This window comes from Sphaeramia orbicularis, chromosome 9, assembly GCF_902148855.1.
Source record: "Sphaeramia orbicularis chromosome 9, fSphaOr1.1, whole genome shotgun sequence".
Lineage (NCBI taxonomy): Eukaryota > Metazoa > Chordata > Actinopteri > Kurtiformes > Apogonidae > Sphaeramia > Sphaeramia orbicularis.
The window spans coordinates 16,516,960-16,542,889 of NC_043965.1; the positions used below are offsets into that span (position 1 = coordinate 16,516,960).

Consider the following 25,930-nt stretch of genomic DNA (forward strand, 5'->3'; position numbering starts at 1 on the left):
TGGTATGTATCTTTCACGACACCTTTTTTCCAGGGATTACTTTCTCTTGTTCAATTTTAGATTACTTTCATAGCAAAACATAAGACATTGTCGTTTTATTGTTTATATCTATTTGTTTATGGTAAAATATATTGCCACACTATGAAGATCACAAAATCATTAAATGATACGATGTTATGACTGTCCTTACTGATGACCATACATTTGGACATTTGATTTGGAGTTTCCGAGGGTTATGAAAGCAGCATAGCTTCCCCTTCCTCCTGACGGAATAACCAAACAAACGGCACTACTCTATCGATGCCCCGCCCCTGGCCCGGCCCCCTGCGCCATAAAGGGGCGGCGCCTGAGCAATGAGGTAATCGGGGTAAACAGTAAAGATGGCGACGTCTGTAGCCGGAGAGGGGCAACTAAGTCTAAACGGGATTGTTTCTGAGCCCCAGACCAAAAAACTAACCGACTTGCCGACCGAATTGCTCGAATACATCCTGTGCTTCCCTGTCCTCAAACATGTCGACATTTGTAACGTTTCCTGCTGTTGCAAGCGGCTACACGACGTTTGCCATGGAAGGGGGAAGGTCTGGGGACACCAGTACAAACTCAGGTGCTGTGGTTTTTCTGGTATTTCTTAGGAGTTTGTCTCATTGAGGTCGTTCATTGTTATACGAAACAGTTATCCTGTCTTCTTAGTAATGTGCCGTTGTTTATTTAGTGTCTCTAATTTCTAAGACGGTGGACTTGAAGGTGGGATCGTTTAATGCGAGCTCAAAGGCAGTTGTCAACGGCTGACATTCTGCTGATGCACCAAATTCAACATTAAGCCCGACCCGCAGCAGGCTTCCCACTCTGCAGACAGCTTAAGAGCGTGTTAAGCGCACTCTTTAAAGCTTCCACAAGTTGTAACTTAAATTTCATATGGGCCAGAGGAGCAGAAAATAAAATGGTGTGACCTTGAATGCTACATGCAGCCTGCAAACTGCAACAGAGTGGAGCTCTTGCCAAAAGCTAAGTCTGCTCTTGATTGACTTATCTGTGAGCTCCTGTTACTCTCCTGATTGCTTTTAATTTTGCAAAAAGCAAATTACGTCTGCAGCAGGGTGATAAATTGTTGACAGACTCGTGGATTATGTGTTGTTAGTGACAATAACTCATGCATGCCAAAAGGTATTACTGAAGCAAGATTTGTTTTTCCATTGTTGACCATTGTGCTTTTTACATTAACAGATGGCCCAGACTGCAGAGGTTTTACCGTCAAAATGAGTCCTGTGACTGGCTCAGAGAATACAAAACACGTCATAGAGTCGGTATACAAATAAGGAGGACAGTGGAATCAATCTCAAAGAGATTCTTCACAGAAGTTGTAAGTAATCCATTTTTTATTTTGAGAATTTAACGATGTCAAATGCCTTGCACTGCCTTTAACCTTCCTGTTGTGTTAGGGTCAGCACAGACCCATTTTACATTTTAAATGCATAAATGAACCACATAAAATTTGTTTATTGCATCAAGGCTTTTTGACTTTGTCAGGAACCTCTATTTCAATAATATATATATATATATATATATATATATATATATATATATATATATATATATATATATATAATTTTTCATGAAACTATGAAATGCTGTGGTTGAAATTATGACCTTTGTCTTGTTAGGGTCAGTTTCGACCCAGTTATAAAAATAAGATTATAAAGCAATAATTGGAGCTCAAACTGAAATCCTAAGTGCACTGTCAGCCAACACACTGACAGCCAGCTCCTCTAACAATCATGTGAGCTTTTGGGGATTCTCATTTTGCCTTGTTATCCAGTTTACCAGCACAAAAACAAAACAAGCAAAGACAGGCATGTCCACACATGTGAAGTCAATTCAGTATGGAGGTGGTGACTTACAGAGTGCACATCAAGGGGTATACTGACAAAAAAAAAAAGGCCAGGAAGCCCACAAAAAGAAATGTTAAAACCAATATTTTCATGGATAAGGAAGCCTAATGAGATAACAAAGACATGAGAAAGAAATTGGATGGTGGATAATTGTTTTTTGTGTATTTTACAGCTGATTTAAGACATGGGTCCAAACCAACCCATTAACATAAGAGATGGTAGCAGAAAGCTAACACAAGGGGAAGGTTAATAAATGCTTAAAAGTGTCCCTTAGAGATGCAGTGTTAGTGATAAAAACATTGCTGTTCATCTTTTTGAATTGGCAGGCTAGTCATTTGTGAGGGCTGTGTGGGCGTATGAAAATGGAAAAAAAAAAAAAAAAAAAGGAACTGCTATGTTTGACGCTAACCCAGCGATCTGTATCTCAGCCTTGCGTTGGCCAGGTGCTGGGAGACAGCTTTGCAGAGATTGAGTCACTTGGGATGCCAGAACACTTTTGTGAAGATGAGCTCCTCTTTATACTCAACACAGATAAGAGGTGATGCAACATTGTGTAAATACTCTGTGAACAACAATACTTACAACATATTGCATTTTGCCACCAGTAGTGATTGTGTGTTAGTCATGTTATCCCTCCCAGACCTCTGTCATTGTGAAATCTGTTGTTGTGTTGCACTCTTTCTGCTGTTGACCATTAATGTCTCTCCCTCTGTTTTCTGCCATTTTTTTTTTTTAGGAAAAGCCTGACCTTGAAGTACTATGCAAAGAAAATCCTTTACTTTCTGCGACAGCAAAACATCCTGAGGAGTTTGAAGACTTTCCTGGAGCAGCCGGCAGAACAGCAGTCAGCTCTCGAAGGTAAACTAAACACATCACAGATTAAAAACTATCATATGTGCTTAACTCCTGCTTTGTTTTTTATTGTGTCTTGGGTGTTTGCTGATAGATTACTTATGCATCATGAGATAAGTGATGCTGCAGGAACTAGGAAGTTTTGGAGGAACATCTGTTTAAGCCCCAAATTTTAAAAACCTGTCTGTGTTTATATTGTAGTGTTTCACTGCACTTCCTCATGTAATCACGGAGTTTCTAAAAGCTTGTTACAGATGGACCAAAGATGAAATTCCTGATCATATAAAACATTTATGATGAGGATCAATATAGTGACATGGAAAAATTATGTGAAGAAGATGCTGTCACTTTCTCACACATTAACAGACAACCTGCATAAGTTAGGAAAAACACCTTTTACTGCAAAGACTAGAGTTCTGGGTACTGTAGGTGGTAAAGTGTAGTGAATATCCATCCATCCATTATCTTCCGCTTTATCCGGGCCCAGGTCGTGGGGGTAACAGTCTAAGCTGGGACACCCAGACCTCCCTCTCCCCAGACACCTCCTCCAGCTCTTCCGGGGGGACCCCGAGGCATTCCCAGGCCAGCCGAGAGACATAGTCTCTCCAACATGTCCTGGGTCTTCCCCGAGGTCTCCTCCCGGTGGGACATGCCCGGAACACCTCCCCAGGGAGGCGTCCAGGAGGCAGTGTAGTGAATAGTGTATGAGAATATTAGAAGCACCTTAACAGTCTTATCTCACACATCCCTTGTATTAGACTAGATGGATTAGATATGACTTTATTTATCCCACCGTGGGGAAATTTCACAGTTAACAGCAGCAACATGCAACAAGCAAGTGCAGAGAAAAATACATAAAAAGAAAAATAAGAAATTTGGTATTTCTATAAATATAGAATTAAAATGAAATATTATTTTCATCGTGACATATTACATCGAAATCATGTTTATTGCCATGTAAGTACTGTAAACAGGGTTTGGTGTATATATAGAACATGGAGTAGGTAAGAAGCATGCAGTAATAATACCGTACTTTCTGGAATATAAGAGTACACCTGACTATGAGCCACACCTGAATATAAGCCGCAGGTGTCCACGTTGTAACATGAGATAGTTACACAGAAAGATGGTAAACGGAAAGATTATTTAAATATTTATTTCCATACCTTAACTGTTTTTTCCAAACAGTGCCTGTAACATGGCAGTGAAACAGCAGTAACACGGCTGGTTCAAAAACCAGAAAAGTCATTGATCGCTATCTTCATTTTCCTTCTGCTCATTGAAACCACTGTAGTCGTCTTCTTCAGTGTCACAGTTGAACAGCCTCAGAAAGGTTCCATCACACACCTTCTCAGTCTCTCTTCCGTTGTTGCTCAACGGCACTCGTGTGCAGCAGCTCTATTTCCTTCTTGGACAGACACATCGATTGCTTTTAACTTAAAAGCTGCACCATATGTATTTCTTCATGTGTTTTCTATGATGAGGGTTTGTGCATGACATGCAAAATGATTGTTAAAAGTTCAGCTTAAAACTTCTCTTCGCATCACCTCTTCCACCTGTCTAGCTTTTGTGCTTCTTGCTAGAGCACCCCCTGGAGGCCGTTTGCCTGTAAAACTCTATACTCAAGCCGCATTGTTGGAGAAGCCGCAGGGTTCAAAGTGTGAGGAAAAAAATATCGGCTTTTAGTCTGGAAAGTACAGTATATGTACATATTGACATTGGCTGTGTCCTTGGCTGTAGGTGCCGTACTGGTGGACCAGTATTGTAACCCACTGGCTGATGTCACGTTGGACAGTATATCGGCTCAGCTGGATGAGATCACAGAGAAAGTGAAGAAGATGCTGAGACTTAAGAATCCCTCTCACCCCAGCCTGCGTATCGCTCAAGGTGAGAGATTCAAAAGCAGCAAAGCTTGGGATGAGATATGGTCTTCTGCTTTATGTCAGGGTTCTATTATTTATTTTATTTTTTCCCCTTAAAGCACAGCAGCAGTAGAGCATGAAGGCCTTTCTACACCCAGTGCATTTAAACACAGAATCTTTTTTTTTTTATGCATTTTGATGAGCTAATGTTTCCTGTGTGTCACGTAGGCGACTGTTTTGTTGTAGAAGACTTTGAGCTCCAGAGGCAGGTGCTGTGTGCCCTAAACTCTGTCTTATATGAGCAGCTACAATACAAAGGCAATGAGTTTGACTACTACAACCCTCTCAACTCGTACATCCATCAGGTAGATTCCACAACAAAAGCTTTACTTTTATTACAGTTACAGTTTGGTTGCAAGGTGTGTTACTTGATTGACTTCTTGTCTTTCATTCAGGTGCTACTACGCCATACAGGCATTCCCATAAGCCTCTCTGTCCTCTATATGACTTTAGCCCAGAGGTTGGGTGTTCAGTTGGAACCTGTCAATTTTCCCAATCACTTCTTACTGCGCTGGTGCCAAAAACCAAGAGGGTAAGGGTTGACATGAGTGCTCGCAAATTCCTTAAAACATAGTGCACGATTTCAGAATGTTCAGTCTTGTTCAGCCACTTACTTGAAACTTACAAACAAATGACAATACCCTTTTAGTAAAAGTATTAAAATAACTTCCAAAACAAAATGTTTTCTCTTCAGCTTTTGTTCAATAGTTGTTACACAGGATTAAGGAGCTGTGCACATATTATAAGTAGAAGAGGGATTTCAGAAATGATTTGAAGGGTCTTGAAAATACATACTAGTGAGGTTTTACAAACCCCAAATCTCCTAGAACTTACAAGCAAAGATGCAAAAAGATACAAACAAACATTTAAAAATCTTCTTTATCGTCATTACAGCAGTTCTTTAGTGCATTACAGTATACTGGTTTGAAACGTTGCAGCAAAAGCTACATTTGCTGATTAAGAAAAATTAATCATTAATTTTTCATTATGCCTTTAAAAATAAATGACATATCTTTAGTCATGATATAAAACATATTACAAAACAGATTGCACAGAATTATAATTTGAGTTTAGTATGTTTCTTTTTTCTGAAAAAAGGTTCAGTGGCCTTATTAAAGGAATTGTTAAATTGACTGTTCTCACCCAAACTCTTTTGGGAATTTTAAACTTTGTGAAAGAATTTCTTAACTTTATTTGCTAGGTAGTGTACTTTATATTCCCTACTCCCATATAAAATCCTCCTTTAATCCTGTGTGTACCAATGGCTCCATATTAACGTATCACATTTGTAAAGGCTGGAAGTAGGTCTGCCCCTTAAAGTCACATTTTTGGTAAATATGGACAGACCTTCTCCTCTTTGCAGATAAATGTGAGAAAATCCTCCAAGTATCAAATTCTGCTCAGACTCAGATTCTGTTCAGTGAAAGTCACAGTTTAAACTCTCCCAACATTGACAAATACTTGTTTTGTTTGTTGAGGATCTCTGCTTTTAACGTTTCCTGTAGGAGTGAGGACATCTATGACTTTGTCTACATCGATGCCTTCGGTCGAGGTAAACAGCTGACGGCCAAGGAGTGTGAATATCTCATTGGCCACCAGGTGACGGCAGATTATTACAGTGCCATTAGCACCACAGAGGTGCTGCTCAGGATGGTGGGAAACCTGCTGAACATCGGAAAGAGAGGGTAAGGGAAACTAAAAACCAACCAGAAATAAGTACCCGTGGGATGAATAACTTAAGCCTCCTGTCTAAAAACTGAATTGATTTGAATATCAGTAATGTTTTCAGAATTAAATGCATAAATTAATGTAATGTTTTGGTTGAATAACTTTAGCTGCACTGTTTTTGTTTCATTAAAGGGAGGGTAATGAGAAATCCTACCAGCTCCTACGAGACTCACTGGACCTCTACCTCACTATCAACCCTGATAATGTGCAGTACCTGCTCCTGCAGGCACGCCTCTACTTCCATTTGGGCATCTGGCCAGAAAAGGTCAAGACTCAGAACAAGATGCTTTTTGTTGTTGCATCAATTCCATTAAATTTATAACATGTTGAGAACCGTTGAGTACAAAGCACCCGTGTAAATACTTGAACCATAGCACACTGTGGTTTCATTCAGATTAGATCATTCAAAAATGTCACCCAACTGTTTTACCTGCTCTATCTCCACCATCACAGGTACTAGACATCCTGCAGCACATTCAGGCGCTGGACCCATCCCAGCATGGGGCAGTGGGTTACTTGGTGCAACACACACTGGAGCATATCCAGCATAAGAAACATCCTGTAGCACCCGAGGTGAAGAAGCGTAGCGCTCCAGAACACAAGGAGGTTCAGTATTCAGTTGGACTCATCATGAAACACAAGAGGTGGGTCACACTAACACAGGCCAGAGAAGCTGGCATCTCTCAAGCCCATCCCTCTGCAAACTTACAATACATTAGACAACTTCAGTGTGTTTGTGTTGCATCTGCTCCCAGGTCGGGTTATAACTGTGTGATCTACGGCTGGGATCCAAAGTGCACCATGAGCCAAGAATGGATCACAACGATGAGGGTCCACCAGCTGTCCAAGGGGGCCAACCAACCCTTCTACAACGTCCTCGTACAGGACGGAACATGCCGTTACGCAGCACAGGGTATGCAGAATATCATAACAATGCCATGGAGATGATGTTTTTTGTTACTATTTTTTTCTCTCTATTTTACTGAGCTCATGGACCTGTGGATTTCCTCTTGGGATTAATAGAATTATGTATCTGTAAATGATTTTATACACTCATTGAATATTTGATTGTTGTGGATGACCTATATTATTTTTAATATAATATAACAATCTCAGCAAATAGCAAAAAAAAGTAGCTTTTAACATGGAACTCAACTAGATGCTAGCTCAAACAACATAATGCTATGTTTCTCTATAAGGCTGTATATTTTTTCCAGCTGTCATTATTATTTTATTTGCTTCATTTGGACCTTCTACGAAGTCTACCAGTTTAATATTTTTTTCTGTGGCTAAAACTTTAGAAGGCTGTCATTGATGGGTATGATTGGCAGCTCTGGTCATTGAATAAAAAACTTTATTTCTTCACATTTAGCTCCTGAAAGGTCAATCCACTGTCGTTTTGGTTAATAAGTTCCACTAACTAATACTAAAGGATTTTTTAATGCAAATGTTTCAGGAAGTTGACCATTAATAAATACAATGTCTCTTAGCATAGCGGATACATTAACTGTTGTTACCATACATTAGGTGTTGCAGTCAGTTAGCTTAATTAGGTCTGCTAAATGGTATCTTTATACTGTACGTTATGCAAAATTGACATTAGTGCTGACAAACACAACTGTAGATGACAACATTTAGCAGGTAGCTAAAATTACTTGGTGCAGTTTAAATTCATATTTTTGGCCACCAGTGGTTGGTTAGTGTTTTCAGTAAGAACAATAGTGTTAGCTTGGAAAGTTCCACTCATCACCTCTCATATTTCTTCACCTCCAGTGTATTGTCCTTTTGTATGGTCGTTTCACGGCTCAGAATGCCAAAATGAAGTCTTGAAAACACTAGTTCACAAAACAATTGGCATATCTACAGTGACGGAAAAAATTAGTAGACCATCAAAAATCATCAAAACAAATAGTTACGCAATTAAGTACTAACTCCTGTGTGTATCATGTGACTAAAACAGACAGAAAAGAAAACATGGAATGCCTAAAAGCACTGTTTTTGTCAGTACAATGCCATAGCTTATTGATGTAAGTACTGAAGTGATTTTGGTTATTATCAAGAAAACCATGGAAAATGGCTAGATATCAGCTCTGAAATTAAACTCTTATGAGCTATTTTTTTTGTTACCTCCGCCAGGAGGTATTGTGATCACTTTGCTTTGTGTGTTTGTTTGTTTGCGTGTTTGTTTGTTTGTTTGTTAGCAACTTTACAGGAAAACTATTACAGCCATCTTTACCAAATTGTACCCACAGATAGGCCTAGGCCCTGGGACAAACCCATTAAATTTTGGGCCAAGTAGGCCAAAGTTCAAGATCACAGCAAGGTCACAAAATCTCACATTTTCCTATCTCTCATCATTGAGCAATTTTCAAAAATTCATAAAAAATTCAAAACGACTCCGATTAGCCTTCAATTTGATACACTAGTAACTTATAACAATATCTTGTATCTGGCACAAAATTGTCCACATCCACTGTGGAATGTGGACTCTGTGGATATTTCAATTTAACATTGAAAATCCCATTTACGACTCATTTTTCATTATAACTCAACAAGTATTGATTGGAATTTAATCTAATTTGACATACACTTGACTGGTACCAAGCTTCAACTTTTTCTGCTGTATGGAACAACCTTGAAACTGTTTAATTTAAAAAGAAATAGTCGCTCCACACATGCACACCGTTTGGGGTGCTTATTCTCATTATATTTGTTCAAACAAATGTACCTTTAGTTGTACCAGGCATTAAAATTAACAAGAAATTGAAGAAAACAAGGGGTGGTCTAATAATTTTGTCCGTGACTGTACTTCATTTATATAGTATATGTTGTTATCTTCCTGTTCAGTATTTCCAGGAACTGTCATGATAATCTCTTTACTGTTGTCATTGTCTAAATGTAACAAAAGCTACAAGTTGATATGTGTTGAATACACATTGTCCTTGAGTGTTTTCTGTTCAGTATAATTTCTGAGACTTTTCTTGTGCTTCCCCAGAGAACTTGGAGCCCCACTCGGCCCCCCTGGAGATCGGCCACCCGGAGGTGGGACGTTACTTCTCTGAGTTTTCCGACACCCACTACATTGCCAACGAAGAACTGCAGACACGATACCCAGAGGATATGGATGTAACTCTGGACACAGTACGGGAGCTCTACAGCGGGCCCCCATCAGGTCATGGGAACCAGGACCAGGCCCCTGCCGCAGACCAAAACCACCACCAAACCACACAGATGTAGCCAAAAAAAACAAAAACAAAAAAACAAAGCCATGTCATATGCCCTGCTGACCCAGTTACCCCAATTCTGGTCACCCCTTCTCAGTTCACTCTTTGCTTATTAAATGTTGCTTTACTGACCTCCTACAGTGAGCGCTTGGACATCAGTGTTGTGTATATAATGGTAAGGTTTTTGTATCAAGAAACTGCTGGTTAAAATCAAAATAATATGCAGCAGATGCTTCAAGAGTATTTCCAGTCAGGGTTGTACATAGGTCTGAAAATAGTTGTGTTTTTTAGATCTGAGGAAATGCGAGGTTAGTTTTAAAGGAATGAGGCTGGAGCTGTACCACAAACATATCTTAATATGACAGTACAGTCATTATCCAGGTGCTAAGATGCACAGGATGCATCGCTTTGACTTCCTGAAAACACCATAATCCAGTTGTGCAAAACGTATGAAGCTTGAACGAGCGTGGAACTGTTGAAATCCTTACAAAAAGGATTGCAGGGACCAGGTGAATGGTTAAGTCAAGGAGTGAATTCAGGATGGGTACCCAGTTGCTGTAAATTCCCCTTCAGTCAAAATAAAAAAAAAAAAAAAAAAAAAAAGCAAGCAATGCTCCTTCACCCAGAGCGCGCCCCCCCACCCCCACTCCCCCCGTCCACCTTGCACTTGCAGTATTAGTCTTCAGTTCCAGTGCCACACTAAAGACTTAACAACTTTGTAAATGAACTCTACTTTTAATCCCCCATATTTTATTTAAAGCACAGGTGTCAAACATGCGTCCCGGGGGCCAAATCCAGCCTCTGGGATGAATTTGTGAAATGCAAGTTAGGGCATTAAACTACAAAATAATATCATAATAACCTATAAATAATGACAACACCAGTTTTTTCTCTTTTGATTTAGTGCAAAAAACATTAAATTATGAAAATGTTTATATTAACAAACTATCCTTTAACAGTAAAATGTGAATAACCTGAACAAATATGAACAACCTGAAATGTCTAAAGAAAATTACGTACAATTTTAACAATATTCTGCCTTGTTATTAAATGTTTTGTGCCTTTGTAGATCTGATCTGTAATGCACATGTATAAATGATAAGTCGAGGCATAATATTGATAAAATTGTACTTATATTTCTTAACAAATTTCCTTTTTTTCACGTTATTCACATCCTTTTTGTTTGGATAGTTTGTAAATGTAAATATTGGCGTAACTGAATGTTATTTTCTGCACTAAAACAGTTTGAAGTTGTCATTATTTATTGACTATCATGCTGTTATTTCACAGTATGTGGCCCACGGAAGAAAATGAGTTTGACACCCCAGATTTAAAGTCTCATGCACTTATTGAAGTGTGTGTTTCACATTTGTAGAGTTCTTTTCTCCCTGTACATTTACAAGTCAAACATGTAGGATGTCATGGCCCATGGTGGAAAATACATCTGACAAAAGAGGAACCAATGCGAACACCAGTGACTTTAAAAAGAAATTACACTTGAGTTATTGAGGAAATTAAAAAAAATAATAATAATAAAGCTTTTTTTAAAGCGTAAAGTTTTTCCAACTTGTTTTTTTAAATGTAGAATAACTGTGTGTTTTATCTTAATGTGCAGTATTTGGTTACTTGGAGAAACCGGAAACCGACAGGGCATTTATCCACAGGCTGTCTGGATTTAGGACCTTGAGGACGCCAGATGTTTCCACACCAGCAGACTACATTTGCATTGACTTGTCGATAGCAGTGCGATACAAGCTTCAACGCAGAAAAGTTGGGCTGTGTTCGAGGCAGATCGCGCGCCCTGACGCACCGCTCTGACGCACCGGTGGAACGGCCGCAGCAGCGATGGGAGCCGCACAGACGCGCACGGAGAACAAGTACCAGGACCTGGCAGAGAAAACTGGATGTAAGTAGATCTAACGTGGATTTTTTTCACGCAAAATGAAAAGGATTGATTCCCCAGACGGTGGTGTGCGGCTTTAAGTGGTCCAGTCTTGGAAGTGTTGGAGTGTGTCTGAGCGGCTGGAGGAAACAGGTGCGGAGATCACGTTTGCATTGTCGAAAGTTTTCGTGAGTAACAAGTAACTCTGAGTAGATAAATCCGAGCTGCAGAGATTAGAGAAATATGCCTTCTATGATTTGCTGATGCCGCCCTCTGAACAAACACGCAGTGGTTTGGAGCTCCAAACAGAACTTGTGATTTAACCCAATAGCCTGCAGGTTATTTTTAATTAACTGGATCTATTTCTGAGGTCTTCTTTTAGGTCCTCAGTTGGTGGGGAGTTTATGGATTTATTTAGACCATTATAAGTTTTAAGTTTGCCCAAGACGCTTTAGTGTTAAGGAAAATTAAAAGATTAATTTAAGTTTTTGTTTTTTGTTTTTTTTTTCATTTTATTTATTTCACACATCATAAAACAGCAAGAGAAGGAAAAAAAAAACAACAGCATTCAAACAAGTAACATTATGCAAGAGAGGATAGAAGCCAAAAAAGGTGTATGTGAATACCTCCCTGGAAATAAACAATACACAAGAAAAAAAAAAAAAGATTTAAAAATATGATATAATTGAAATAATAATCTAAAGTTAAAGCAATAAATACAAATCAAATTAGAAATCATCAAATACATTATACATTATATAAGCTTACATTATATACATTATATAAGCTTAAAGTTTGCCCAAGATGCTTTAGTGTTAAAGAAAATAAATAAATAAACAAAATAAATTATTTATATATATATATATATATATATATATATATATATATATATATATATAAAATTTATTTTTTATTATTATTTTCTTGTTTATTTGCATATCATAAAACAGCAAGAGAAAAATAAATTTAAAAAAACAAAATGACAACAACATTCAAACAAGTAACATCATTGAGCAGGAGAGGATAGAAGCCAAAAAAGGCGTATGTGAATACCTCCCCGGAAATAAACAATACACAGGGGAAAAAAAAAAGAATTATGATATAATTGAAATAATAATCTAAAGTAAGAACAATAAATACAAATCAAATTAGAAATCATCAAATACAAATCAAATGACATATAGCCTTACATTTTTTCATGAATTAAAGTCCTTTTCAGATGCTGTTTGAATAATAATATAACATAGTTCCAGATTCCTGCCTTTTTTCTGGATCTCCTCTAAAACATAATCAGGTTGTCCTTGGCCCCTGCCCTACCTTTAAATCTGTATAGTCAGTTTTCATCAAAATGGGCGCAACAGGTTTTACTCTGTCCTGCTGAGAGACAGAACGACAAACAGAGATTGGAGTGACCCTAGTTTCCTTAAGGAGGTGATAACAAATTGCACAAGAAATCATCTATAAGTTAAAAATTTACTTCCATGTGCAATCTACAGACAGTAAAATGCTCTGTTTGTGGTGGGGAACTGATGGGTCTATGTGTTGTAATACATTATCTTTTCTATAAACCTCTGTGTTTCCATGAGTGTGCAAAAGTTCAACAAAGAATAGAAACAAAAAGCAGACAGGAAGAGCAGAAGTGTGTGGCTCTATTTATAGAGGGTTCACCATCCTGATGTGAAACCTGCATGCAGCGGCATGCAGACTCTGAGTAACAGGGATCAGTTTTGAATCCAAGACGCAGCCCGGCTTTACTGACGCACTGAATGGGTAAGACTTTGAACCGTGTTTATTACCTTCATTTCCTCGAGGTGGGGCTTTGACCCTGTTTTCTTCTGCGTTATAAGAGGGGTTTTTAATGTTCTGCACTTCTGGAGACGTCTTTAATTGCATTACATAATGATATCAGCCTACAGGCGTGTGTTGTTAGTGTCATTTTTTTAATGTAATTGCTAATCTGCATAAGGTGCATTAAACATGATTGTAAATGTAATTTCGTACAATTATCACACTACCCACTAATGCTGTCAATGTTGTTTACTCTTTCCTTCATTCTCTTCACCCCATGCTGAGTTTTGTGTGATCACTGCAAATATGCGTACATATAGTAGCCTGTGGGGAAGGGAAAATAAGGTCAAAATAGACACGTGTCAACTGAAACAATAGAAAATGCCAAACCCAGTGGGCATTATCGCACTGTGAGTTAATGATTCACGGAACGGATTGAAATCGCATAAAAAAGCGATCCCACTAGTGCACACCATGTTTGCTTTGCCATTAGGCTGATAATGGTTCAGCTTCTGATCAGGTCTTAACCCTTTAAACCAGGGGTGTCAAACTCATTTTAGTTCAGTTCCACATTCAGCCTAATATGATCTGAAGTGGGCCGGACCAGTAAAATAATATAAATAAAAGGTTAAGAACTTATAAATAATGTCAACACCAAAGTTTTGTCTGTTTTTGAGTAAAAAAAAGTAAAATTCCGTAACGAAAATGTTTACATCTACAAAGTGTACTTGAACATAACGTGAACAAATATGAACAACCTGAAAATTCTAAAAAAAATAAGTGCAATTTTAACAATATTATGCCTTAATTTGTCATTTATACATGTGCGTTACAAAGTACAGATCACAGTGGATCTTCAAATACACAAAATATTTAGTAACAGGCAGAATATTGGTACAATTCTACATACGTCTCTTAAGAAATTTCATATTGTTCATATTTGTTCAGGTTAGTCACATTTTTTGTGAAAGGATAGTCTGTAAATATAAACATTTTTGTGTAATTTTACTTTTTTTACACGAAAAAAGACAAAATTTTGCTTTTTTCATCATTTATAGGTTGTTATGATTGTATTTTACTGGTCTGACCCACTTCAGATTGAACTGACCTAAACTGATTTTCACATCTGTGATTGTTAATATCGTCATTATAATTTTTGCATTTCACAAATTCATCCCAGGGGCCAGATTGGACCCTTTGGCGGGCCGGTTTTGGCCCCTGGGCCGCATGTTTGACACCTGTGCTTTAAGCCTTAAGCCTAAAATGGCCTGTCTGGACTTTTTTTTTTTCTTATTTTGACTAAAAAAAGGTTAGAAAATATACTGTGAGTGAGTCCTTTTGCTCATTTTTCCAGAGCACTTAGGACTTTCAAAATTTAGCAGCCATTTACAATTCACTGCATGTTATAATTCTGCTAAAACGGCTTCTTCTCCAGCTTCTATTACAGATGTGAGTGAAATTACCGTAATGACCCAATAAAGCCTACAAAGTGCAACATCTCAGGTTTCAAAAACCGTTGGAATTTTTCCAACTGGATCCAAACACAGTAATGTCCCGTCAGAGAGCGAACTTTAACTGATTGCCATTCCAACATTTATTTCAATATAAAGTCATTCCTTGTTTTGGATAATCCCTTATGGTCCAACTAAAGCAAAAAATGAATTTAAAAGTAAAAATGTGGGTCATTTAGCAACACTAATCTGTCAGATTGTCTCTAAAATGTCCCGTCAGAGAGATTTCAAATGCTGTGTTTAGACCCAATTGCAGAAACGGTGACAGAGTTACAGCCATTCAAAATGTGTATGAACAGGGTGTGTCAGCGATGACACGTCAGGTTTTAAAGAGTTAGAAAGTCTACAGGGGTTGGACAAAATAATGGAAACACCTTCACCTCAAGATGATAATGCCCCAATCCATACAGCTAGAATTGTTAAAGAATGGCATGAGGAACATTCTAATGAAGTTGAGCATCTCGTATGGCCGGCACAGTCCCCAGACCTCAACATTATTGAGCATTTATGGTCAGTTTTAGAGATTCAAGTAAGACGTCGATTTCCACCGCCATCGTCTCTAAAAGAGTTGGAGGGTATTCTAACTGAAGAATGGCTTAAAATTCCTTTGGAAACAATTCACAAGTTGTATGAATCAATACCTCGGAGAATTGAGGCTGTAATTGCCGCAAAAGGCGGACCTACACCATATTAAATTATATTTTGTTGATTTTTTTAAGGCGTTTCCATTATTTTGTCCAACCCCTGTACGTGTTTAATATTAGAGTTAAAACAACTGAGGAACACATTACTAAAGCACTGAGGATGGTCTACAGCACAGGTGTCAAACATGCGGCCCGGGGGCCAAGTCTGGCTCGCCAAAGGGTCCAGTCCGTCCCTTGGGATGAATTTGTGAAATGCAAAAATTACACCAAGATATTAACAATCCTTTTAGTTCAGGTTTCACATTCAGACTAATTCAATCTCAAGTGGGCAGGACTAGTCAAATACTATCATAATAACACTTAAATAATGACAACTCCAAATTTTTCTCTTTGTAAATGTAAATATTTTCATGTATTTACACTAAAACAAAGTATAATTTTGCAACAAAAAAAGAAGTGAATCACCTGAACAAATATGAACCTGAAATTTCTTATGAGAGGTAAATACAATTTTAACAATATCCTGCCTGTTATTAAATGTTTTGTGTGTTTGTAGATCCACTGTGGTCTGTAAGTTATAATGTACATGTGTAAATGTTAAAATGACACTTATTTTTTCAGTTTGTTCATGTTATTCACTTGCTTATAGGAACTGAGGCACTCAGAGTAGGACTGAGGTCAAAAAGCCTTTATTTCAGCATGGCCAAACAAGTTAAAAACTATAGCCGACACATTGCGGCCTATGGGCCTTCATCGGGGCTGATATAAGAAGGCCGCCCATATGGATCCTCCTATATATAGAGAAAGGTCACATGACTGGGCAGACCTTAAAGACAAAGATTGCAGTATTAAAAATTTAAACAGACAAAAAAAAAACAACTGAGCAATACATGGTATATAAGCAAACAATAATAGGACATTTCAAGCACTATAAATCTTCACATTAAATAAATCATCGGAAATAAACAGATAGACAATAAGGGTTTTTTAGTCAGGAATCTGAGGGAGGGCACAAATAAGCTAAGTGGGCTGGATCCCACTTTATACTAAGATATTAACAATCCTTTTAGTTCAGGTTCCACATTCAGACCAATTCAATCTCAAGTGGGCAGGACCAGTCAAATAAAATCATAATAACATATAAATAATGGCAACTCCAAATTTTTCTCTTTGTAAATGTAAATATTTTCATGTATTTCCACTAAAACAAAGTATCATTTTGCAAAAAAAAAAAAAAGTGAATCACCTGAACAAATATGAACCTAAAATTTCTTATGAGAAGTGTAATTTTAACAATATTCTGCCTGTTATTAAATGTTTTGTGTGTTTGTAGATCCATTGTGGTCTGTAAGTTATAATGTACATGTGTAAATGTTAAAATGACACTTATTTTTTCAGTTTGTTCATGTTATTCACATCTTTTGAAAGGATAGTTTATAGATGTAAACCTTTTCATGATGTAAATTTACCTTTTTTGCTCTTAAACACAGAGAAAAGTTTGGAGTTGACATTATTTCTATATTGTTATGTTATTATTTTACTGCTTCGGCCCACTTAAGGTCAAATTTAGCTGAATGTGGCCCCTGAACAAAATGAGTTTGACACCCCTGGTCTACAGTAAGATTTTTTTTTTTTTAAATAATTCTCTTTTTATTGAAAGAAAATTTTTCTTTTCATACATTGAAAAAACAAACAAAAACACAAACTATGTACATCCAGAGATTGGTTGTAAAAAAAAACAAAACAAAACTTTATGTCATTATGGTCCTGTCATACAAGATCTGGTTTACAGTAAGATTTAGTTGCAGGTTGAACATGCCTGTTGGGTGTGGGGTAACTGTAGTGAAGTTGTTGCTGTGTTTTTCTTTCCAGTTTCGCAGGAGCAGATTAAAAACCTTCATAAACGATTCCAGTACCTGAGTGGAGATGAGGAGACTATAAGGTAACCTGTTCAGAGGAAGGCTTGCACACTTGGAATGTGTTTTTGAGAAGAGACAATGTAGGCTTTTCAGCGTGTTGTAAAAATGAAATAGTAGCAGCTGACTAGAGCAATGAACTGTGAGTGACTGTGACACCATGTCTGGCACAGGCACAAACAAGCACATATGGTGATCCATGCTAATGCAAACACAGGCACATTAGGCAAATACAATATCAGGCACACTTACCTTACAGACAGCACACACACTCATGTATAAACACACACAGAACTGTCAGACCTCCTTCTGTGTAAAAGACAAATGCACGTAATGTTTGCCTAATAATGTTACTTCCAATAAATAATGTGGTTTTTATTTAACTCTCTGCTGATGTTTGGAACGTAGAGTGTGTTTTATGGTGGAATTTTTCGTGTCGCACTGCAGCAGGGACGACCTGAGGAAGATACCAGCCCTTGCCAACAATCCAATCAGAAAACAAATTATCGAAGCCTTCTTCGATAAGAGGTGGGTTGCAGTCGAATTACACCTCATTGTGCTTGTTCCATCCTGTCATGGTTACCTGCCAAAACTAAGTGCAGTAGTGCATTTCCGTTGGGTCTTTTATCGTATCAGCTTGGAATGCACTCAAAAAAAAAAAAAAATAGGAACAGATTGCATTTTTCATAACCTGTCTAAGAGGATGTTTTCTAACAGTTACAAAAGGTTAAAGGTTGTACAAGAAGTGATATTTTTCAACATACAGCTCTGGAAAAATTAAAAGACCACTACAATTTCCAGCAAAATCAGCATGTATGCATGTATGACAGCCATTCCATTCCTGCGTCTGTTGAATTCCAACACAAACGCACCTTATTCTACTGAATAAACACCTGATCCATGTCTTATTTAAGAAGGAGAAGTTTTAAAAATCACTACTGTGGCCATCACTATCTTCTTACAATACAAACTTCCAGTCTTGAATTGAAATAAGCAAAAAAAAAAAATTAGCTTGAATTAAGGAAAAAATCTTGAATAACGCAAAAAAAAAAATCTTCAAGTAAGTAAAAAAAATCTTCAATTAAGCCAAAAAAAATCTTAAATTTAGCAAAAAATCTTGAATTAACAACTTCAAATTTTTTTCTTTGTTTTAGTGCAAAAAATAACATTAAATTATGAAAATGTTTACATTTACAAACTTTCCTGAAAGAATAAACTGAATAACCTGTACAAATATGAACAACCTGAAATGTCTAACGAAAATTAAGCACAATTTTAACAATTTATTCCATAATGCAATTCCATAATGCATATGTAGAAATGATATGTTGAGGCATAATATTGTTAAATTGCACTTATTTTTCTTAAGAAATTTCAGTTTTTTCAGGTTATTTACATCTTTGGATAGTTTATAAAAGTAAGTATTTTCATAATTTAATGGGGTTTTTTTTGCACTAAAACACAGACAAAAATTTGGCGTTGTCATTATTTATACATTATTCTGTTATTATTTTACTGGTCCGACCCACTGGAGATCAAATCGGGCTGAATGTGACCCCTGCTGTAGATAAATGTAGATCTTATGTGAGGATTTCATCAGTCTATAGATAGTTTATGTTCCACTAGTTTTGCCTCTGTTTACTGCTTTACTTTTAAGCCTTTGGTAAATAATATCCCTGAAATATGAGATTCATTTTGGTGTAAAGAGACAGTTGTTGACATTTCAAACCAGTTCCTCATGCTTTGGGAAGCCTTTCCAAAACCACACCACGGACCGTCCAATAAACAGACTGTTTGACCCTCCATGTGACTTTTGCACACAGGCAGACGAGTCATGTGTTCAGAGGCTACGTAGTGAACGAGGAAACACCATCATCTTCTACAACATTGATTCACTACTAAAACCCACAGTTTGATCAATGACAGTGGATGAGGACACTTGGTTTATGTTCAGTTAATATATCTTTGCACTTTTTCTTTTTCTTCAATTTTCTCTGTTTTAATATGATAACCTGTACAGCAGTATTTTTCAGTCTTGGGGTTAGGACCCCACGTGGGGTTGCCTGGAATTCAAATGGGGTTGCCTGAAATTTCTCGTAATTGATAAAAAAACAATTAAAAAATAAAAACTTACTAATAAAAATATATGGTGAGTTGAGAGAGACAATCACAATACATAAAAGACATGACAAACTCTGAAACTGAAGCACTGTGGTACTGTTTATCTGTCAAATGTTCATTGTGGTCAGTTTCAGATGCTGCAGCTCTTTCATAATTCATACTTTGAGTTCTTGTTTGTTCAGTATTAATTGTCAGCCTTGGAAATCCAAGCCGGACTGACTGTACATATCCTGACCACGGAAAGTAAAATTCTAACTTTGCACAGTAATCTACACCTGGCTTTTCTGCCTCCATCCATAATAATACATATTATATAGACTAAATGTTGTCTAAAATTAATGTTTATTTGTAACATAGTATAGCAAACTATTACATGATCAAAATCAAATTAATTTTAGCAACAAAAAAAAGTCTCCAAATTAAGAGTCCTGTGGTGGAAAAATTTACTTTTTATATTTTATACTCTTTATATTTTATACTTTTAATATTTTATACTGTTAGTACATCTTCTTTTAATGCTGAGTCATTCTCATGCATATGCTTATGTGTGATGGTTACCACTCTGTAACAGCCCCGACTCGGGAACGCAGTTCTTACCTTGAGTTAAAACCCAAACACCTAAATGTCTGAATGTGTAGATAGAGGATGGCGCCTGCACTCCAGATAGGATCCAAGCAAGGTTAGAGTGGAGAGGTCATCATGACCTCTTCACGGAGCAGAGAAGGAGTAGTATGGAGTGGTACAATGTACGTAAGGAATGACATCATAGTTTGAGGGGGTTGGATTTGGTTCTATATAATCTTTAGTTTTCTCTTATTTAATCAGACTTCACTTACAGAGTTTCTCTGTGATTGACTTCTTAATAAATGCATTTATTTATTTTAACTCTAACTTTCTCTCCTCCTCTTTGTGTGTGGGTTATCAATTGAACATTTCCACAACAGTCCATAAAAAAGAAATTAGAGAAGGGCAATATGGATATAATGATCTACACTTTCGGTATCCATCCTATTGTTTTTTTTTCTTTTTTTGCAATGATTATGTCATTAATATATGTGATGGACATTTGCCTTTCTAATAAAAAGATAATTTCGGAAAAAAAAAAAAAAAAGTTTCCATTTTGAATGTTTGGGGTCGCCAGAAATTTCAGATGGTAAAATGGGGTCATTAGTGAAAAAAGGTTGGGAACCTCTGCTGTTACTTTGAATTTTCATGAACATATAAATTAAATATAGGGAAATACATGATTTACAGTGAAAAATGCAAAATATAGAGGATAGAATAAATGGTGATAACTTGGTTTAGAAAGGTTAAATAGAAAGAAAAAGTGCCACAAAAGTAGCTCTGGGTCTTTATGGGTTAAAATCTAACTGTGCATTTTAATATCTAGTGTCACCACTTTGTCTTCGTTTGATCTGTGTTTTAGGAACCAGCATCAGGATGAGGTGGGCTCCTTTCAGGAGATTGGCTTTGAGCAGTTCCTCATGGTCATGTCCCATTTCCGCCCCCCAACGCTGAAGACGACAGATGAAGAGAGGGAAGCTATGAGAAGAGAGAAGCTTCGCTGTAAGTAACTTCAGCTCATTTTTAGCCCACCGACCGATTGGTGTTGAGTTATTGTGAAGGCGCTGTTTGTCGTTGTCTTCGTTTGCAATTTCTTTAAATATCTTCTCTGATGAAACTACTGGTTGGATTGATTTCAAATTTTATTTGTAGCGTCTTTGGAAGAATGTCCACAAACTTTGGTCACAGTTTAGTGAGATTTTGATTTTTGCATTTTTTTTAATGAATTTTTGAAATATGAAACATTTGCCTTTACTTATAATGGTCCATATTTTGATGGATTATAACATGGAAATGGTTAGAGATGTCAATGTAGTTACTATTGAGCACTGATAGGAAGTCATGTATGAGTTATCCTCCAGAGAAAGTACCACCTACTTCTATTAGGAGAGTGATATCTTGCACGAAGACCACAAGACTCTAACATTGTGGCTAGGGATGGGAATCGAAAACCGGTTCTTTTTGAGAACCAGATCCCAGTAGCTTGATTCCTTGGAATCGTCTGCCTGCCTGATTAACGATTCTGCTCATTGATTCTGTCGTCGTTGCGCATGCACTATGACGTCACGCGTACGCTGTGTTGTTTTGGTCAGAACGTAGGCAACATGGCGCTGAGGCAGAAATGGTCCAAAAAGACGACACCAGGTCCACTTTTAACACTTGAAAAGCTTCCATTTCTTCTAAAGGGTGGAATCCCTCCAATCTGCTCAAACATTCGTCCACAGTATGTGAATCATTTGATACGCAACTTAGCGGCACTTGTGAATCTAGTAGCAGAGTGAACACCAGGCCATCATCCAGGCTCAGCTCCGGTTCCGGTGTGGGCAACAAACATCGTACCCCCTCAAATACAAGTGTCCGAAGGTAGATGAAAGGAAATGAGGTGCACAGGAACAGGAGACGGGCAGAGTCGAACCGGTTCCACATAGTGGACATGCAGCAGTAGAGGAATTAGTAAAGTGTCTTTAGTTTCACTTTCACTTTACCCCCCCCCCCCCAAACAGGGCTCAGCTTCATCTGTTATTCTTATTTGTACATACTGTATATGTTATATTTTCTGTGCAGATGGAAATATAAAAGACAGTTCATGCAAACACACCTGTTTGTACTCTTTTATTCCTTCACCCAATGACAATCGATAAGAGAATCAATAAGGAATCGGATCGATAAGCAAAATCGATAATGGAATCGGAATCGTTAAATTCTTCTCAATTCCCATCCCTAATTGTGGCCAAACCCGACAACCATACACATTCAGCTTGTTATTGATTACTGATAGATCATGCTGGTGACATACAGAGCCCTTGGTCCTATTTTAAAATAATTCTCAGAAAACATGTACCCAGATATAGTTATCCTTAAGACTTGTTTTGTTTGGACCTTCACATGCAGCTGCTCTCCTACCGTAGGGTTCAATCATAACTTATACAAAATGGATCATCTCCCATAAATAACAAATGGCTGATGTCGTATCTCATTTCATTTGTCATCGACATGCCACAGTATGGTGATGAACAGCTGCATGTGTGAGCGCTGGAGTCTTCCCTGTATGTCAGGTATGAAAGCAGAGGGTTGCAGGTATTCATAGCCGAGCTGGGAATGTGTCCCAGATAAATGGCAGCTTCACAAACAGAAACAATTGTGACCACAGAGGCAAGACCCAAATTCAGTCTCTGATGTTGTCACACTGGTATTACAAGCCGGTTGTTTTTCTTTGTAGGAGTAGCATTTTGGTTTTAGGTTGTTTTTTTTTTTTTTCCTCATCCTGACTCATCTTGTTTGTTAGAGGGAGGTGTGACCTTATTGTTTTTAGTCAGCAGAAGGGCAAAGCTCAACTAAGAATGGGACAAATTAGCAGCTGACCCTTAACCTTATGTTACAAGGAATTTGTCGTGTGAAAACAAGATACTGCAGCTTGTGAATGTGCAGTGGCTCACCAGTGCACAGCTGGGGACATTATCCATGTATCCTGTATTATTGTCAGCGGTGTCGGAGAGTCGTTGACCCTTCTTTAACTGTGTAATACAGGCTTTTTATTAAACATTTGTACTGTCCACAGTGAAGCTGTGGCATTCTTTTGATTGCTAGTATATTAACTTTGACACATTAAATGGGACATATTATGCCTCAGAGCAGGGGCGCCACTACAAATTTTGGGCCCCATGAAAGGTAAATGTAAACCCTTCATAAAATTCAGTATACTGTCGATCTGTCTGGGGGGGGGGGGCAGAAACTTAACATACATTCAACGTCCCATTCCCGACTTCTATGCCTCTCTTATACACAAAATTTTCACAACTTCTAGCCTTTATCCACTGAACCCCTTCCACTGCTCTATGGGCCCCCCACAAATTCTGGGCCCCATGAATTTGTCATGTTTACCCCTCCTTATCAGCACCCCAGCCTCAGAGCTCCACAGACACTGGTCTCTTTCAAAAAGGGACTTAAGACATTCATGTTTAGACAGACTTAAATGGCCCACTGTGATGCTTCGTTTTATTTGCTTAGTCTTTTGTTCTTGATATAGTATTTTATTTTTTATTGGACTGTCTTTTCTCTGGAACACTTTGAGATTCCGCCAAATGAAAGTGCTTTATAAATGCAATTTATTATTATTATTATTATCATATTATTAATATACAGGGTGGGGAAGCAAAATTTACAATATTTTGAGGCAGGAATTGAAGGACAGTGTATGACCAATTAGTTTATTGAAAGTCATGAGAATTTATTTGCCACAAGAAAATTGTTTTTATTCTATGTGTCCTCCTTCTTTCTCAATAACTGCCTTCACACGCTTCCTGAAACTTGCACAAGTGTTCCTCAAATATTCGGGTGACAACTTCTCCCATTCTTCTTTAATAGTATCTTCCAGACTTTCTCGTAATAGTTTTGCTCATAGTCATTCTCTTCTTTCCATTATAAACAGTCTTTATGGACACTCCAACTATTTTTGAAATCTCCTTTGGTGTGACGAGTGCATTCAGCAAATCACACACTCTTTGACGTTTGCTTTCCTGATTACTCATATGGGCAAAAGTTTCTGAAAAGGTATGGATAATAGTGTTAGGTATGATTATGACATCAGTATATGTTTGGTTTCAAAACAATTGACGTAGTGCCTGCTGAGAAAAAACAACTAAATGTTCATTGTAAATTTTGCTTCCCCACCCTGTATATATATACATATATATATATATTTTTTTTTTTTTAAAATAACATTTTCATGTCATTTCCATTACAAAACTCATCTGGGGATCTGTAGATAATGTGCATCTATCAAAACCTCACTCAACAGAAAAAGGTGCACAAATCCTCGTCAAATAACTCTGAAACAAGCTGTATCTCTGTGTATTTGTGATGTCGCAACCACATAGTCTAAGCCAGTCCCCTAGGACCAGAAGTATGAGCTTTGCCCCAAGTGAGGATTCTACATGATGGTATCCATGGCACCGACAGGAAAAGACATGGGTAGCGGCACATTTTCATTTTAGGCAACATCCAATTTAATGAAGAATATTTTTGTCGATCAGCTTTTATCTAAAATTGGAGTTTAACATGTTCTGGGTTGCTCTGTGTGACGACATGTTTTCCTGCCAGGTCAGAGTTTAATAGTTTACATTGATTTAACAATACACATTTTTTCCTGATATATGGTTCTACTGTAGTCGTAGTTTATAGGTTCCACTAACACCACTATAAAATTACTTTGTTGTATAGTGCTTGATTAAGTTTACCATTCTACAGAGTCTGTAAGCTAGCACTTCGCAGTAGCTCATCTTTGACCCCTTTGGCTCCTACAGCTCCTCCCCTTTTGTCCAAATACAGTCACTTCTAGTTCCATCAGTGATGTCACCATCTCTCCGTCCAATAATTACATACAGCCAATGATAGGGGTGTAGTCCAACAAATGATCTGTGTAATATTTTCAACTTGACACACACACACACATTCTGATTTCCTCATTGACTTTTGAAAAAGTACCCAGTATGCCTCCTTTTCCACTGAATGAAATGCTGCTATAAATGGACCCGTTGTTATTTTCTTGGCTGAATTCTTTGTCTAAGAAAGAATGTCAGTGTCGACTTCTCAGGGCATCCTCCACATGTGTGCTTATACATACCACTGCCCCATGATGCGTCAGTCAATAAATAGCTTTATTCTGTCAGTCAATAAATAGCTCCCGGTGGATTTATTCATAATGCGCTGGGAGGGTCGATTCACCCCAATGGGAAGCATAAAACACAGGGCACATGTTAAATACACTAAAAAAAAAAGCACAGACATAAATCCAAATACCACCTTGTTAAAAAAAAAGCAGCTATGTTTACAGGGTTCCTATCAAGGTTCTAATAGTTTTGGATTTTTCATTATAGTTTAGTTTTATTTAGTTTTGACTTTTTTTTTCTCTAATTCACTTAGTTTTAATTAGTTTTTAGAGCAGGTTTGCTAGTTTTTATTAGTTTTCATTTTTTTTCTAAATGTAGTTTTAGTTTAGTTTTGTTATTAATTTTAGTTTTGTCGTATCTTTTCTCTTCTTCTCTGTCGTATTCAAATAAATCCCAGACAGGACTCTGCTGCTTTCTCCCAACTTTAGTCTCCATGTTTTCAGCTAGAGTGGGGACCAGAAGAAGACTCTAAAGGACAAGTGACGAGAAGTGACGAACCATGAAGTATCATATGATGTCACTAGCTAAAACGAAATAAATTGCTTTCATATCAATCCGACATTGACAAAGACGAAAACGAAGGGAATTTTATCCATAATTTTTGTAAGTTTTAGTGAGTTTTGTAAACACACAGTACAGTTTCAGTTAGTTATCGTTTTTTTCTTTTCATTGTAGTTTTTATTTATTTCAGTTAACGAAAATGTTTTTCAATTCTAGTTTT

The 25,930-nt window shown here is 37.4% G+C and overlaps 2 protein-coding genes across 2 annotated transcripts in view; both read left to right on the forward strand.

Moving 5' to 3' along the window:
• Positions 1 to 370: 370 nt before the first annotated feature.
• fbxo21 (F-box protein 21) lies at positions 371 to 10,260 on the forward strand. Its single transcript, XM_030143827.1, has 12 exons — positions 371 to 604; positions 1,225 to 1,360; positions 2,318 to 2,427; positions 2,626 to 2,747; positions 4,482 to 4,628; positions 4,832 to 4,968; positions 5,059 to 5,195; positions 6,169 to 6,348; positions 6,524 to 6,656; positions 6,845 to 7,035; positions 7,147 to 7,304; positions 9,387 to 10,260. Exons 1-12 carry the CDS (start codon positions 381 to 383, stop codon positions 9,626 to 9,628), a joined length of 1,917 nt encoding a protein of 638 aa, XP_029999687.1. The 5' UTR covers positions 371 to 380; the 3' UTR covers positions 9,629 to 10,260.
• Positions 10,261 to 10,946: 686 nt separating this feature from the next.
• tesca (tescalcin a) overlaps positions 10,947 to 25,930 on the forward strand; it is a 29,581-nt gene continuing 14,597 nt past the window's right edge. Inside the window, exons 1-4 of the mRNA XM_030143829.1 lie at positions 10,947 to 11,521; positions 17,313 to 17,382; positions 17,804 to 17,884; positions 20,904 to 21,043. Of these exons, the coding sequence (XP_029999689.1) occupies positions 11,461 to 11,521; positions 17,313 to 17,382; positions 17,804 to 17,884; positions 20,904 to 21,043 (352 nt within the window). The 5' untranslated portion in view covers positions 10,947 to 11,460. The remainder of the gene's footprint in view (positions 11,522 to 17,312; positions 17,383 to 17,803; positions 17,885 to 20,903; positions 21,044 to 25,930) is intronic.

Excerpts from the sequence above, each read along its gene's own strand:
- fbxo21 (XM_030143827.1), top strand. The coding sequence starts at position 381 with ATGGCGACGTCTGTAGCCGGAGAGGGGCAACTAAGTCTAAACGGGATT. Across the intron at positions 605-1,224 it reads GGACACCAGTACAAACTCAG|ATGGCCCAGACTGCAGAGGT; the intron begins GTGCTGTGGTTT and ends TTACATTAACAG. Across the intron at positions 2,748-4,481 it reads ACAGCAGTCAGCTCTCGAAG|GTGCCGTACTGGTGGACCAG; the intron begins GTAAACTAAACA and ends CCTTGGCTGTAG.